Source organism: Falco biarmicus, chromosome 18, assembly GCF_023638135.1.
Source record: "Falco biarmicus isolate bFalBia1 chromosome 18, bFalBia1.pri, whole genome shotgun sequence".
NCBI classification, from domain to species: domain Eukaryota; kingdom Metazoa; phylum Chordata; class Aves; order Falconiformes; family Falconidae; genus Falco; species Falco biarmicus.
Window position 1 is genome coordinate 5375768 of NC_079305.1, and position 14393 is coordinate 5390160.

Consider the following 14393-nt stretch of genomic DNA (forward strand, 5'->3'; position numbering starts at 1 on the left):
ACCTTTAAAGATTTAATACATTTTATCAAGGCCTTAAATCTGGGCAAGCGCTTTAAAAAAAAACTAATACAGGGTGTATTTCATCTCTGGTGCCCTTTTGTGCTTATTTAAGAGCTGTAAAATTTGGATTGACGGATCGCAGGTATTTCATTCCTTATTTCTAAATGGCGCTGAATCCTCCTGACAGGCTTGTTATATATAACCCTTGGAGATCTATCGAGTGTAAAGATCAAATTATTCTCCTTTATTGATGTTTTATACGTCTCTCCCGTGTTTTTTAAGGCCCCTTCAACAGTTGCAGAGGGGGACACCGAGCGTGCCTTTGCCTGGGTGTTGCTGTCCCCACCACGGCCCAGGCGGGACCGGGGGCTCCCCGGCGGGGGGCCGGGGCGGCGGCGCCGGGCCCGGGCCCACGTGCTGTGGGGGGTCCTGCGGCGGCCCCCACGCGTGAGCTGGGGTCCGCGCAGGGCCGAGCTCCCGCGGGCGGGTCTCGAACCGGCGGTCGCGCTACTCCCGCGCCTCCACCGCCCCCTGGCGGGGCGCCGCCGCGCCGGAAGCAGCCGTCGCGCTGCGATGACGTCAGGGCGGCGCCGGGCTGGGGCGGCTGAGCGGGCCGCCGCCGCTGCCGAGCGCAGGGCATGGCCCAGCTGGGCGCCATCGCGGCGCTCTCCCTCAGCTTCCTCGCCGCCGCCTTCCTCTCGGCCATCCACAAGATCGAGGAGGGGCACATCGGCGTCTACTACCGGTGAGGCGGGCCCCGCGGCCCCCTAGCGCCGCGACGGGCCGGGCCCCGCGCAGGCTGCCTCTCACGGCCCTCTGTTTCCCTCCCTCCTTCCTTCCGCAGCGGCGGGGCGTTGCTGACCTCCACCAGCGGGCCCGGCTTCCACCTCATGCTGCCCTTCATCACGTCCTACAAGTCAGTGCAGGTGCTGCTGGGGCGCTGCTCGCCGGGCACGGGGCCCTGCCGCGGGGGTGCGCCGGGCTCGGGGGCCCCGCCGCTGTGGTACGGGCCGGGGCCGGGCCGGCGGGGGGCCGGGCGGCGGGGCCGGGGGAGGCGGCTCGGGGTGTGTCTCGCTGGTTTGCGTGGGGCGGGTTCGGCTCTGGTTTTCAGCGTTTCCCCCGAGAGGTGCTAGGGGGAGATGCGGGCAAAACCCTGCAGCTTTTTCATACGCTTGTGAGCAAGTAGGATTTGTGCAGGGGAAATCCTGTCTCTTAAGCCTCTTTCTTAAATCTCTCTTCAGACCACGCTGCAGACAGATGAGGTGAAAAACGTTCCTTGTGGTACCAGGTGAGATGTCCAGCAGTTACCCCCCTGCAGTCCTTCACTTTTTGTGGAAACCTTCGGCTCCTTTCCCTTTTTTCCCCCACTGATTGTTCCAGTATGCTTTAAAACGTGTAGATTTGTTTTCATGGACTGGATTTCCCACCACCCTAACTGAAGTCTGTGGAAGGCTCTGTAATTCGTCGCCCAAGTTGATGAGGATGAGCCCTGCTGGGATGGTTTATGTGCAGCCATCTTCAGGGTCTGCACTGAGTTTTCCAAGCCTGGGCCTGCATTTCACGATCCCCTTTCTGGAGACACATGTAATTGAAACCAGGAGCCTGGTGCAAGGAGTGGGGTGTTGGGGGTTTGCCAGAGTGCTGCAGCAGTGCTGCACGGCTGGCTGCGCTCAGCCCACTAGAGGGGAGTGTCCTCCACTCAGAGCTGCACAGGCAGAGCACTTGGCCTCTAGCAAACTTCATCTTTATACCTTTTTTTTTCCTTTTGCAGTGGTGGAGTGATGATTTACTTCGACAGAATTGAGGTGGTGAATTTCCTCATCCAGAGTGCAGGTGAGTGCTACCTCTGCGAATCCTGCCACCCAGAATTGTTTGTGCTCCTGATAGCATGACATGAGGTGAAGAAGGTTGTGCTCTTATTTGGAGCTGAAGTGTACCACAGGTATTCCCCTGTGTACCTTGTAAAACCTCATACTTCCTGGGCATAAGCTTTAAACCAGCTCTCCCAGACGGTTTATGTGTGTATTATTTCTTGCACATACTTTTTCTGTGCTGCTAATTGCTTCACCAATACCTGAATATCAGCCATCACTTTTATTATTTGTATGATTACAGCCCCGCTGGGCTGTATGCTTCAGTGAAGAACTGCTGATTTGAATAACAAGGTGTACAAAAGGTAGGGGAGATGAGGCTTCTGCGAGTAGAAGGCTGCCTCTGAAAGCCCAAGGAGAATGACTCGTGCAGCCTTTTTTTTTTTAAATTCTATGGTTTTTAACATCCTGTGGGTTACAGGTGTGGTGTAACTGCCTGGCTCATCAGTGGTCTGCGTTGAGACCTCTGTTTTATGCCAACTGCAGGATGCCCTTCCCTTGTCGCGTGTTAGACCACACATTCTGTATTCTGCAGCTTAGACACAGCCCATTGCATGCTTGCAGATAGCGCAGAGAGGGCTGTTAGCAGTTAGATGTCCCGTTTACAAAGCATGTGACAGGACATTGGTTAGTGTGTTATGAAATGTTAGCGATAAATACAACTTTCCTGAACGAAGTATTTGTTTGTGGCGCAGGCTTCTCTTGTGGGTGTGTTCCTCATGTGAGACTGGTGCTGCAGCTCTTGCTGCTGTGACTGAGCCATGAGGTTTTCACTGCAAGTGCTCAGCCCAGCCTGAGGCATCCCTCCATCCCAGCCCTTGACAGTTGTTTCTTCTTTTTTAGTATATGACATAGTGAAGAACTACACCGCTGACTATGACAAAGCTCTCATCTTCAACAAGATTCACCATGAGCTGAACCAGTTCTGCAGTGTCCACACGCTGCAGGAGGTCTACATCGAGCTGTTTGGTGAGCTGCCCCCAGCCTTTCAGTGTTGGATTGATGGCTCCTTGAGTGATATTTCTGGTGGTCATTTGCATGGTCTGTTGATGCAGAACTTGCTACCCGCAACTGATGGACTTTTTACCTATTAATCCAGCGCCTCCTCTGTTTGGAATCGGGATTGTTAACCAGCTGCCATCATTTACTCCTTGTTATCTTTCGGTGCTCAGTGCTTCAGTATGTTGTAACAAAAAAAAAAATCCAAACCTGACAGTAGTACCGGAGGGCTTTAGGGAAGGGACCAGTAATTCTGCAGCGTTATTTGTGTGTTTAGCAAATGTGACTTGTTCAATCAGTCACAGGGTTTGCTAGTCCAGATGGGAAAGCCAGTCTTCTGCTCTTTGCTGTTACAAAAAGTATGAGCAAGCACTCCCTGGCCTGTGGGTTTGATTAGCTTTGTGTCATGCACATGGCTGCAGTGCCCAGACACTGTGAGTGAGTGCTGGAAAACAGGGCTCTTGGCAAGGGCCCGCTGACCTCCCCTCCCTTGCTGCAGGCTGCTGGGAAATCAGGGAGCGCATGTGCTGGGAGAGCATATTGTGAAAGAGTCTGAAGAAAAGTTGTGGTTTCTTGGTAGAAACAGCTGCTGCCAGTGCTGAGTGTTTTGTTTATGGCTTTGGACTGACAAGAAATCCTTTCCAGCATTTCAGCACTACAGCAGTGCTGACTGTGGGCAAGGTGTCACTGTGAATAGTTTTGGACCCCAAATGGACAGGATTTGTGCCTGAAAGAACACAGGGCATTTGCAAACTCCTGTTTTCTGTTCAAACAGGGCTTCCCAAGGAGCCTGGCTTTCTGCTTTCTGAGATGCCTCTGCACAAGATGCAGAACTGGGGCTCGTTTCGCCTCCAGTTCCTTTATGGGACTGCTGGCGGCTGTACGGGTTCTTTGCCGATGGAGTCTCCAGATGTCAGCAGCTGCTGACGACAACTGCTTGAAATGGACTCAAAGCAACTGATTTGCACAGAAGGAACTTGTATAAACTCCCGTGTAACTCTTTGAGCTGAATGTTTTCTGGCTCAGGAGTTCTGGCACAGCCCATTTCGAGCAGACTTATGTCATTCTCTGCCCCCACATCTGCAAGCAGGTGCAGGAAACTGATAACAGCTGTTTCCTAAACTCCTGGCTGAACTTCATTATGAGGGTGAGTTCCAGATAGCTAAACTGGGACCAAAGCAAATAATCAAGGAGTGCAATGTGATCACTTTCAAGGCTGTTACATTTTTATTTTCCCTTTGCACTTCTCAGCAGGCCCCAACTGGAAAAACTACTATCCTTAGAGCTTTTCACTGAAACGGGGTTTTGGGTTGTATTTCCTTTTGAAATTTCTTAGCTACACTGGAGTTAACTGTTATCCATTGAGCCAAAGAGACATTACTGATGAGTGTTTTGCAGCCTATTACAATAACTACTGCAGCCATTTCACATTTCTGCCTTGCCATTTTCTTTGTCTCCTGCTGGCACACATGCAGCTCCTAATCAGTCACGATTTAGCTGGACCATGTTACTTCACGATCTAGTTGTGAATATATCAATGGGGGAAGTGGGTTAGAGCACAGATTCTTTATCGTAAAGATGCTGCTTCTGGCTCGGAAAGATTCCAAACTGCAGCTCATGGAAAAGAGTTTCATTTCATAGCTGTCATGTTCCTACAGTTTGTCCCAAGTGTTTGGGGCTGGCCAGTGCTGCTTGACATGCTGAGAGAGATGGGAACCTGCCTTGGAGTCAGGGATGGTTTTTCTCAGCCCAGCACTTCTACATCAAACTTAGGTTTGACTTCCCAGGAATAAGAAATCTGAGCCATTCCAGCTAATTTTGTATGTGTTGACAGCAAGCTGCCTTGTGGGCTTTTTAGTTACCTTTTTTTTTTCTTTTTTCCCCCACCCCTAATCAGATCAGATTGATGAAAACCTTAAACTGGCCTTGCAGCAAGACCTAACTACCATGGCCCCTGGATTAATTATACAGGTAATCAGGATTCCACTTCAAGATATCTAAGGTGCAGATCATAAGGAGGGGTAAGGGCTAAAAGGAAATAGGAAGCTGTGAAACTTGTTTAGAAAATGTCTTTACAGTACAAACTTTGTTTAACTTGAGGAACGAGAACAGTATCCTTTCCATCTCCTCTTAGCTTTGATGTGTTGGTTTTCTTTTGGTGTTATTCTGGGTACTGGTTTACCCAGGTTATAATCTGCCATGTCAGGAGATCATTCAGTCCTACCTTTGCTCTGTGGAGTTTGGACCTTGTCACAATTTCTGCAGCATGTGAAAGCTTTGTGTGGCAGAGCATGCCCTTAGTGTTAGCTCCCCCGTCCTCTGCCGCCTCGGGGGCCATTTGGCTTTTGATTGTTGGCTGCTTGCCTATGTTTTCTTCGGTCTTTCTTTCCAGGCAGTTCGAGTTACAAAGCCAAACATCCCTGAAACAATCCGGAGGAATTATGAGCTCATGTAAGTGCCTGAGACTTGCACCTTTGTGTTACCAAAAAAGAATCGGTCATCCAGATTAATGTGTTTTCACAGCATGCAGTGATCAGAGTGCCCTCTGCCAGGCCTGCTCTCAGCCTCGTGCTGCTGTTCAAAAAGGGTCTGGTGAGGCTGCAGCAGATGAGCACGTCTGTCACTGTAAGTAGCAGGCAGGTCACTGCTGAGTTAGAAGGTATTTCTCCATTTTGAACACAGAAATTATTTGCCCAAGGGGCTCCTTGCGCTTGACACTGGCCCTGTTTTAAAGAGGCCTCCCAGTGCGTGTGAGTGAGTGGCAGGTGGATGGATTCCACTGCTAATCCTGTTGTTTGACTAGGATGGAGAAACTGTTGATTCAACAGGCTGAAGACTTGCAAAGCTTTGAAATAACTTTCTTTAATAGCACTTGACATACTGATCCCTTTTCAATGCTCTGAGCCAGCAGCTGCCTTCTCCTGCACTTGATCATTCAGAATCGCTTATGTTCTCTGAGCACTCTGCCGACAGAGCCTGCGTAGGTCAGAGTAAGATCCTTCTCGTCCATTTTGCTTCCCTAGCATTTCATATGACCTTTAGGTATCGTGATAAGCCACGTGTGGTATGGTCATGATAGGCAGAATCCCAAATCAGCCTGTTGCCATAAATACAACAGGACATGTGTTGAGAGAGACTTGGTTTTGACTCTAATCTCTCTTCCCTAATTGGGATCAGGAGCAGAGTATTTTATTTATACACACACTTTTAAAACTTACTAGCGTATATACAAAACAGTAAGATAGAAAAGGCTTTAGCATGTAAAATGTACGGAGCCGTTTGAATGAAGGATGATTTCAAAGCTGTATACTTCCAAATGAAGAAGAATAGCTGTGAGGGCAAGGCTTTTAGAGGATTTTCATGTCTTACTTTGTTTAAATAATATCTACATTAACAGTAGCCCAGAAAACTTACAGATGTGTATGGTCTGTGACCTGCCTCTTGTAGAAGGCAGCATGGCAGCCTGCAGAGAGTAGGAGGTAGTGTTATCACGCTGGCTTGAAAAGTCTTCCTGCTATGGAGGGGAGGAAAAGATGCTTTGGTTTAGAAAAAAAAGCTCTGTGTGTGCAGGTATGTGCACTCACTTTCCTGATTGCTGCCTGCCCTAAAGACATGCTGGAAGGAGGACTGAGCCAGCGGCTCATCCTGGAGGTGTGGTAGACCACACCACTTCAGTAAGCTCATGTTTTGTAACTGGCTTCTTCTGGCTTACTAGGGAGAGTGAGAAGACAAAGCTGCTGATTGCAGCACAGAAGCAGAAGGTGGTGGAGAAGGAAGCGGAGACAGAAAGGAAGAAAGCTCTCATCGGTCTGTATATCTTTGCTTGAAGGCAGTAACTAGCAGAGCGTGGTGGGGTAGGCAGCAAAAGGAACCCAGGCACCAGGGAGAGATGCTCCTGGTTCAGTTTTGGGTGATCTCTCTACTGCATATGTTTGCAGCTGATCTGAAACTCTTCCAAAAAAACTCAGAAGAGTTTTTCAAGTGGATTCCAGCTTTGCTTACAAACGTAGACTGATGCCTTCTGAGGGCTGAAAATTCTTCCCACGATTGTTTTCACCAGAAGGGGGTGGTGAGGACATTCATGGGTGAAGCTGCTTCTGGCATTAGAAAGACTACGTGATGACAATGTGAATGTGTTCTTTTTCGTTTCAGAGGCAGAGAAAATAGCACAAGTTGCTGAAATAACTTACGGACAGAAAGTGATGGAAAAGGAAACAGAGAAGCGAATTTCAGAGATCGAAGGTGAGTGGTGAGCTTTCCAGTAAGTAAATGTTCTGTGTTGAATTTTATCTGAAAGTCCTGAAGCAGTTCACCATGGAGTTAAGTCGTTTTTAAAGTGTGTATATTGACTGTGTTCTTCAATCCAAGCTGACATTCACAGGGGTGAAGTTACTGGTCTGAAGTCTTTCATTTTAGCCCGTGTTTGTGGTACCTTATGGTAATGCATTGAGTTCTGAATAAATGTGTCTCAATACACAGATTCTCCCAACGTGTTCGCAGCCTATTTTGCAGTGAGGTTTTCAGGGGGGTAGATCAGTCGGGATAGCAGAAGGCATTCAGGGTACTGGGGCAATGACAAAGTTAGTGAAGCTTGACTCCAGATTCTTAGGTGATTCTTCATATAACCAAAGTGCAGGAAGTATAGCTGTCACGAGTGTGCTGGAAGGGAATGGCAGGCTGGTGTCTTCCTAAAAGAGGTCGTGTCAGGTTTTGGATAATGGCTGCAGACTCTCACAAGAGAAGTGGAAGCATCCTAAAATACTACTGTCCGGTCTTGTGGGGACAGCCGCATCTCCCAGTTATCTGCAGTAGGGTAGGTTTGTAGAAGCTTTCTATTCTTTTCTGGCTTAAGATTCTTCTAGAACCTGTCTCTTTCTTGGAGGGAAGAAGAGGTACACAAATTTAGTTTTAGTTCTTTGTGTAGTGTGAAATATTTAGAAAACAAAGTCTGGCTATTACAGAATGCAGCAGCAGGGGTCTTATATAGCTTCCAGCTCCTAAAGGTTGAGAGAAGGGGAGGGGGAGATGCTTCTTTTGGAAAAGTAGTCTTTTGTTTTAGCTGATAAATCTGTAATATCTGTTTAGTTTGCATTTTTGCTTTTTCATCCTCCTTTAGTTTTGCAGCTAACTACTTTTAGGAACTAGGATTGACCAGAGGCAGGAATAGCAATGTTTCTTTGCAGACTGCGCCTCTTAAAACTCTTTCTCAAGGTGATCTTTCTAGGAGGTTATACTGTTAAGGAGATATCCCTTCACCCGTCTGATACAATGCTTTGTCAAGGAAATTCCAGGACATGAAAAGGGGTCTGCATTTCCTGCTCAGAGTGGCAAGCCCTTATTTTCAATTACATTCATTATAGGCCCTGTCAAGCTTTGCAGAAGGCCACTGAGGAGCCAATTAAGCATTTTACAGATCAGCAGGTTCTCATTAAGAAGTTCTCCACAGAAGTACAATGGTTTTTATTTCTTATAAATGTGTGTCACCGGGTGTCAGGCCTTCAGTTCAACTCTGCAGTGGCAGAGGATTCCTGTCTCCCTCATTCTTTCCAGTGTCTCTGACTGGAACCACTCCTTTTAGTCAAAAAAAGAGAAAGTCGTGAGCCAAACCATCCAATTGCTTACATGATTTTTAAGTGTAGCAGCTCACAGGGCTCCCTGTTAGTATAGGTAAACAGATGGTTTATCCAGCTGTGCAACTCAAATCCAGACTGGCATGTATTACAATCGTGTGGCTCCTGTCGTAGAAGGAATGTCAAGAGATCACATTGAACCAGCTGGAATACACTCGTCTTAGCCTTAACATGGTGGCCGGATGTCGATCAGAAGAAAACAAAAGGAGTGCAGTGCAGAAAGGGGAAGTGCTTCTTCCCTTAAATGTCTCTGCTAGGAGTCAGTGGAGGAATTTCAGTATCTTGTAGGATCAGACCCTTTACGCAATTGTAGATATTGTAGAGAAACATCTCTCCAACATCTGTCCAAGGGGCAGAGCCTGTAAAGGTTAAAATCGCCTGCCTCTACATGCCAGAATCTTAACCTCAGTATCCCAGACAAAAATCCCATCTGGGGAATTGCATTCACAGTCCCAGACTTCATCTGTAGAGCAGTCTGCTCTGCTGTTCTTGGAGTCTTGTGCAAATGTCGTGGGTAAATACCATTTCTGCAGTGGAACAGTTGCTGTGTTTTCAGCACTAGCGTTAGTGGCTGGCTAGAGAAGAAAGAGTGTTCTCGGCCTGCGTGACAGGGGCGGTAATAAAAACCTTATGTTTGTAAAATGCTTTGAGGTCTTCAGTTGCAGATGCAATTTACTTATTTAATGCTATCATCCTGCAGCGTTTTAGATGTAAACTGAGATCCCATTTTGTTCCCTCTTCCCCTTGTTGTATCCTGTACAGTTTAGATGTGGTACTGGCCACTTTAAAAAGTTTCCAGCTGCAAATGGTGCTAACATGGCTGGAAATAAAAATCTGAATATGAGAGCATGTGTTCTCTTCCAGATGCTGCATTTCTTGCGAGAGAGAAGGCAAGAGCTGATGCTGAATGCTACACTGCTATGAAAGTAGCTGAGGCTAACAAGGTATTGTTATTTCCTTACGCTGTGCCATGAAGCAGAGCTCATTAGGTTAGGCTGTATAGAAATACTCAGCAAAAGAGCAGTCTGTGTTTATTGTTTGCTTGTTGTGTCTCATTAAGTCAAAAAGCAAAACAAAGCCATCTCCTCAGAAGAGTTTTCATTGAGACTGAAACAATTAGATCCTTATTTGCAAATTCATTTTCTTCTCTGGACAGATGAATTTGTCGGGATACATGAAATACCTGGTCATCTCTGGAGACAGCTCTGCTAGATGCTAACGGGGCCATGGCTCCCTCTGTAGATAAAATATCAGTTTCAGTGTTGCCCTTTCACGCTGTTGTAATCAGACATGTTGATTCATCCCAAGCTGCAATCTGGCAAGCAATCAAAGCAGGGACATCTCTAGAGTGACAGGCAGGCTTAGAGTAAACAAGCATTCAGGTAAAGAAGAAGTGGAGCTGATCTTACACACCGAACTAATAAAGCCTTGGTACTAAAAAAGAAAAAGTAAAAAAAAAAAAAAACCAAACCCCAAAAAAACAAACACCTGGGAACAGAGGAATTATACGGGTAGAACTGCCAGGCTTGTTACTGCCTACAGCAAGTTCCCAGGACATCCCAGCAGGAAGACTTTCTGCTTTGTAAGGGTCAGTGAGAATGGACAGAGGTCTGGGATGTTTGTGCACAAGTTTTGTCCCAGTTATTCTATCCTCTCTGTTATAATGTCATTATCCTGAACAAATGAGCTCTGCTCTCCGAAACAGACTCGTCAATCTACTCCCTGGAAAAAAGCCAATTGTATTTTTCTTTCCAGTAGCTTGCATTGCAAGGGCTTTCAGTGAGTTATGTGCTTTCAAGCATCTCCATCTCTGGTACGTTTGGATTGAACATTTCCCCAACTGCTTCCATCACTTTTGCATTTTGCCATTTAGTCATTGGATTTAGAGCTTCACTTAGACATGCTGAAGGAGAGCCTTCTTCTGGGCACTCCATCTTTTCAGCTGAAGAGAGGATGAGCATGCCTGGTAGTGTTGTGGAAAAGTAGATACCTTGTATGCTGATGACAGAAATTTGCTTTTAACTGAATATGAGCTGTTGGTGATCAGTTTTCTTTTTGTGCAGCTGAAGTTAACTCCTGAGTACTTGCAGCTGATGAAATACAAGGCTATCGCAGCGAACAGCAAGATATATTTTGGTAAAGATATTCCCAACATGTTCATGGACTATGCAGGAAGCCAGACCAAATTTGCAGAGGGACTGGCAGAAGGAATCCAAGAAGAGGATGGGGCAGGAACCAGTGAGGACACAAAACTACTTCATAATATCAACTGAAAAGAAAGATTTCTATTCATTTTATATCAAAAGAGACATGAACTGGGAAGTTCCTTTTTGTTTTCCCCCTTTCCTGTACTGAAAGAGGAATCAGACTTAATCCTTTCATTCTTTTGTATGACAATTAGACACAAAGACTTTGGTATTTATGGGGTGTGTTTTCTGGTAACTTCTAAGCAGCCAGTTCCAGGTGTGTCCTCTAGATGCACTTCTCCCTGCTCTTGGACACATAGACCAGCTAGACTCTGTTGTGCAGCCAGCTTAGATGGGTACTTAACCTTGCATTGGGGTGGTTCATAGCAGCTGTAAGTTAACAATTTTTGAGGCTTTGGAGGGAGGGGAATTGCTGCTACAACTTCTTGTTTTGTTTTTTTTTTTCTTTTTGGAAATTTCAAGTACTTTATTTCAAACCCCTTTTCGAAAAAGGTGCTAGACTTTTGTACACTACACGTGTCTGCTTGAAGGCCCGGACCTTGTCCAAGTGGTAGGTTACTGCCAGTTGTGTGGTGAACTGGGATAATCTAATGGCCTGTGTCTGTGCTCCAGGTCTGTCTTGAGTGCAAGATGTAGCAAGTGCACAAAATCACCTTTTACTGAGGTGTGAGCTGATGTGTTTTGCCTTGGTAGGGCAGCTGTGACCATGTGCACAGCAAGTTAAAAATTTCAGCTGAAATCCTTCAGGTTACCTAGTTTCTGTGGGGGGATTTAAGCCTTAGACCACGTCACGCAGGTAGTGACCCAGACTGTTCATTTTCTGTCTTAACACTGGTTTGTTTTCCATTTGTCATATTTGGGGAGGGCAAAGGGGGAGTCTGAATTTTGAGGCTTTTTCCAGCAATTTAGCTGCTAGGCAAGAGGTGTAGGCATGCCAATGGAGGCAGTGTCTTGCTAGTGGATAACGACTTGATTTTCAGTGAAACCAGACTGCAAGCACGGTACTTGTCATAGTTAGAAAAGCTAGGGAGAAAAGAATTTTTGTCTCAGGGAGCCTGACTTTGCAAAAAGCCTTGCTGGTGAATAACTTCTCAAATGACTAGTCCCTGCGGTCATTACAGTACGTTATCTGCCTCTCTGCAAGGCCAACTGGATGTCAGTGTTTACAGTGTCTTATTAGGAAGAGGACATGCAGGTAAACTGAAATGAATGGAACCCAGTTACTGTTGGCTTTGGGTTTTTTTTCTGAACAGACCTTGTGAAAGGAAGATAGACTAGTAGCAAAGGACACAAAACATCACACTGAAAAGTCACAGGGCAAAGAAAAGAACCTCTTCTCTTTGAACTGTCAAAGATAAATTTTCCCTTTTTTTGCTCAATGCTATATAATGTACCTTTTCACTTCAGAAAACAGATTAATTCTTCACGTACCAGATGCAAAGAGGTAATAGGGTTTTGTTTTCACACATGCAAAACTTGAGTGTTAAAGACAAAAGTTCTGGCCTAGAGAGAACATTATTTTTTTTCCTCTCCCTAATCCATCTGCCACTTGGCAGGAGAGCCTGTTTATTAATTGCTGTTATAATTTGTGGCCAACACACTAATATGAGATGATGTGAGTGTAACTGCTTAGTTGTCAGAGACCAGCCTATTGCATTTACAATCTTATGCCCCAAATGCTTGCTACCTACTACACTTGGTTTCACTCTTCAGTTTTTTAAATATGCATTAGTCTTTGTAATAAAGTGATCACACTAAGATAGAACTCTGATGAATTTCGGCTGCCAGTCCCAGTATTTTCACTTCACTTTTCTTTTCCCTGTTAGGTGAGTGACTATTGATACTTGAAAATGCAAAATAAAAGATATGCATCAGTTTCTGCTGGAGAAAAGTCCCATCTCCTGTGTGTCATCTTTGTATTTGTTGGAAAATACGAGCTAAGGGAAGTTCCACCTCCAGATCTATGTACTATATTAGACAGCACAGCAGTCAAAAAATTGCATCAATAGGTAGGCTGTAATATTACTAACTTTTATAAATAGGTCTCTGCAGGAAGATTATGAACAGGGAATAGCAGAAACTTAGCAAGGAGGTAACAGTACGTAAACCTTTGAGGATGATCCCATTTGGGATTGCTCTACATTCATGTTAGGCTTCCATTAGTAACTAAAACCTATGTTTTACATGAGTGTGTTTCACTAATGAACAGATGCAAATAAGCCAAAGTGGTATTATAAAGCATGTTTTTGTATGACTTCAGAGTAAGACAATAGTTTGGAATAAATAGGTCTTGATTATTTTTTTCAATTGAAAACATTACTGCTAAGTTATTCTTGTAATTTAGTTAAATTGTAATTAAATTGTAATAAGGGTAAAAAGCAAAAACAAGTTGAAATCTTACCAGTTCTCACTAAGTCAAAATCCACTGTTGCACGTTCTTTCAGGTTTCTACATTGTATGTATAATTTCCTTAAGTTTGTAGGGTAGATCTGTCACTACAGCAAATTTTTATTCCATCTCTTTGACATTTTGTCCTATTTCCATAATCTGAAATCTTGAAATGAAGATCTGAATTTTAAACCCACTCTGTATAACAAAGAAAATACAGGTTTGTGGCATTGCTGATACCTGAGAATTGCTGGCAGGAGCATGGTAATGCTTTACCAGTACAGTCTTTGATCTTCTCATGTATTGAATTAAAAGCCTTTTTATTTTGGTATTTGCTATGACAATAAAATGGCCTTCAATTTTAATATCAGTCTTTTTTTCATGGATGACCTTTAACACAGTGTGTAGATATATTTGCAGGGGAAGTTTTATGAGGGGTAACATCAAGGCTGCCGCTGCTCCAGTGGGAGAGTGTGGAGCTGTGGAGTGCCGTCTCGGTGCTGTGCTGGCAGAGACGCGCCTGTGCTGCTGCACAGTTTTTCCCTTTCCACTGAGCAGGAGAGAGGAGAGTGGAGCTTCGGCAGAAGAGGGGCAGACGTGTCCCATGTCGGCTGGGCAGCCAGCTGAGGAATGCCGCTAGCGTCTTTCAGCCCCACTTTGCTAACCGCATTGGTGAAAAATAAGATAACAAAACTTCAGTGGCAAATATCTAGGATTCGGTAAAGTTTGCAGAAAATCATTGTCATGTTTTACCAGACAAAGGGCAAGAACCTTCTGGGTATTTTAAAACAGCTGTGTAAATACTGTCATTGCTCAGAATATGGGGAGGGAAGAGTAAGTTCTGCACATTAAGACAAATATTTTAGTTAATGGGTTCCAGCTGGCAGTTTCCCATTCTTTCCATCTGACTTGCTGTGATAAAGACTGGCATTGTCCGTGGCCCCACGGCACTGGGGCCTCCCGCGCCGTCTCCAGCTGCGTGGCTGCCGCTGCCTGTCTCAGCCCTCAATGCTCCAACCGGGCGTGCAGAACAAGTGGTGTCGCCTGCCCTGGTTTTATGAAGTTTTTTTCTGAAAGAATTTAAATTTGTACCCCAGGAAGACTGCTTTTCATGCAGGTGGGAAGAACATAACTTCTGAGGGTGTGTGGTGGACTTTGTAATTTCAGGGGTGTTTTTTCTTGGAGCATGCATAGCTCTGCAGTACTGTTGTGATGGGCAGGGCTTGCCCCTGAACAAACGGGGCTGCTGGCTGCTGATTTTCTTTCCAGTCATGAGAGCCAAGGGTTCCTGCAGACGC

At 45.5% G+C, this 14393-nt stretch overlaps 1 protein-coding gene across 4 annotated transcripts; it reads left to right on the plus strand.

Annotated features, from left to right (window-relative positions):
* Positions 1 to 568: 568 nt before the first annotated feature.
* ERLIN2 (ER lipid raft associated 2) lies at positions 569 to 13460 on the plus strand. Of its 4 annotated transcripts, XM_056363023.1 has the most exons (11): positions 574 to 745; positions 845 to 926; positions 1242 to 1288; positions 1772 to 1833; positions 2715 to 2840; positions 4768 to 4841; positions 5263 to 5321; positions 6586 to 6677; positions 7023 to 7112; positions 9365 to 9444; positions 10564 to 13460. In XM_056363023.1, exons 1-11 carry the CDS (start codon positions 639 to 641, stop codon positions 10771 to 10773), a joined length of 1029 nt encoding a protein of 342 aa, XP_056218998.1. In that variant the 5' UTR covers positions 574 to 638; the 3' UTR covers positions 10774 to 13460. The 4 variants fall into 4 exon arrangements, 2 of the variants coding, with proteins under 2 accessions (XP_056219000.1, XP_056218998.1); XR_008826004.1 differs by lacking the exons at positions 6586 to 6677; positions 10564 to 13460 and having other exon boundaries at positions 571 to 745; XR_008826005.1 differs by lacking the exons at positions 4768 to 4841; positions 9365 to 9444; positions 10564 to 13460 and having other exon boundaries at positions 570 to 745; positions 7023 to 7070.
* The last annotated feature ends 933 nt before the right edge of the window (positions 13461 to 14393 follow it).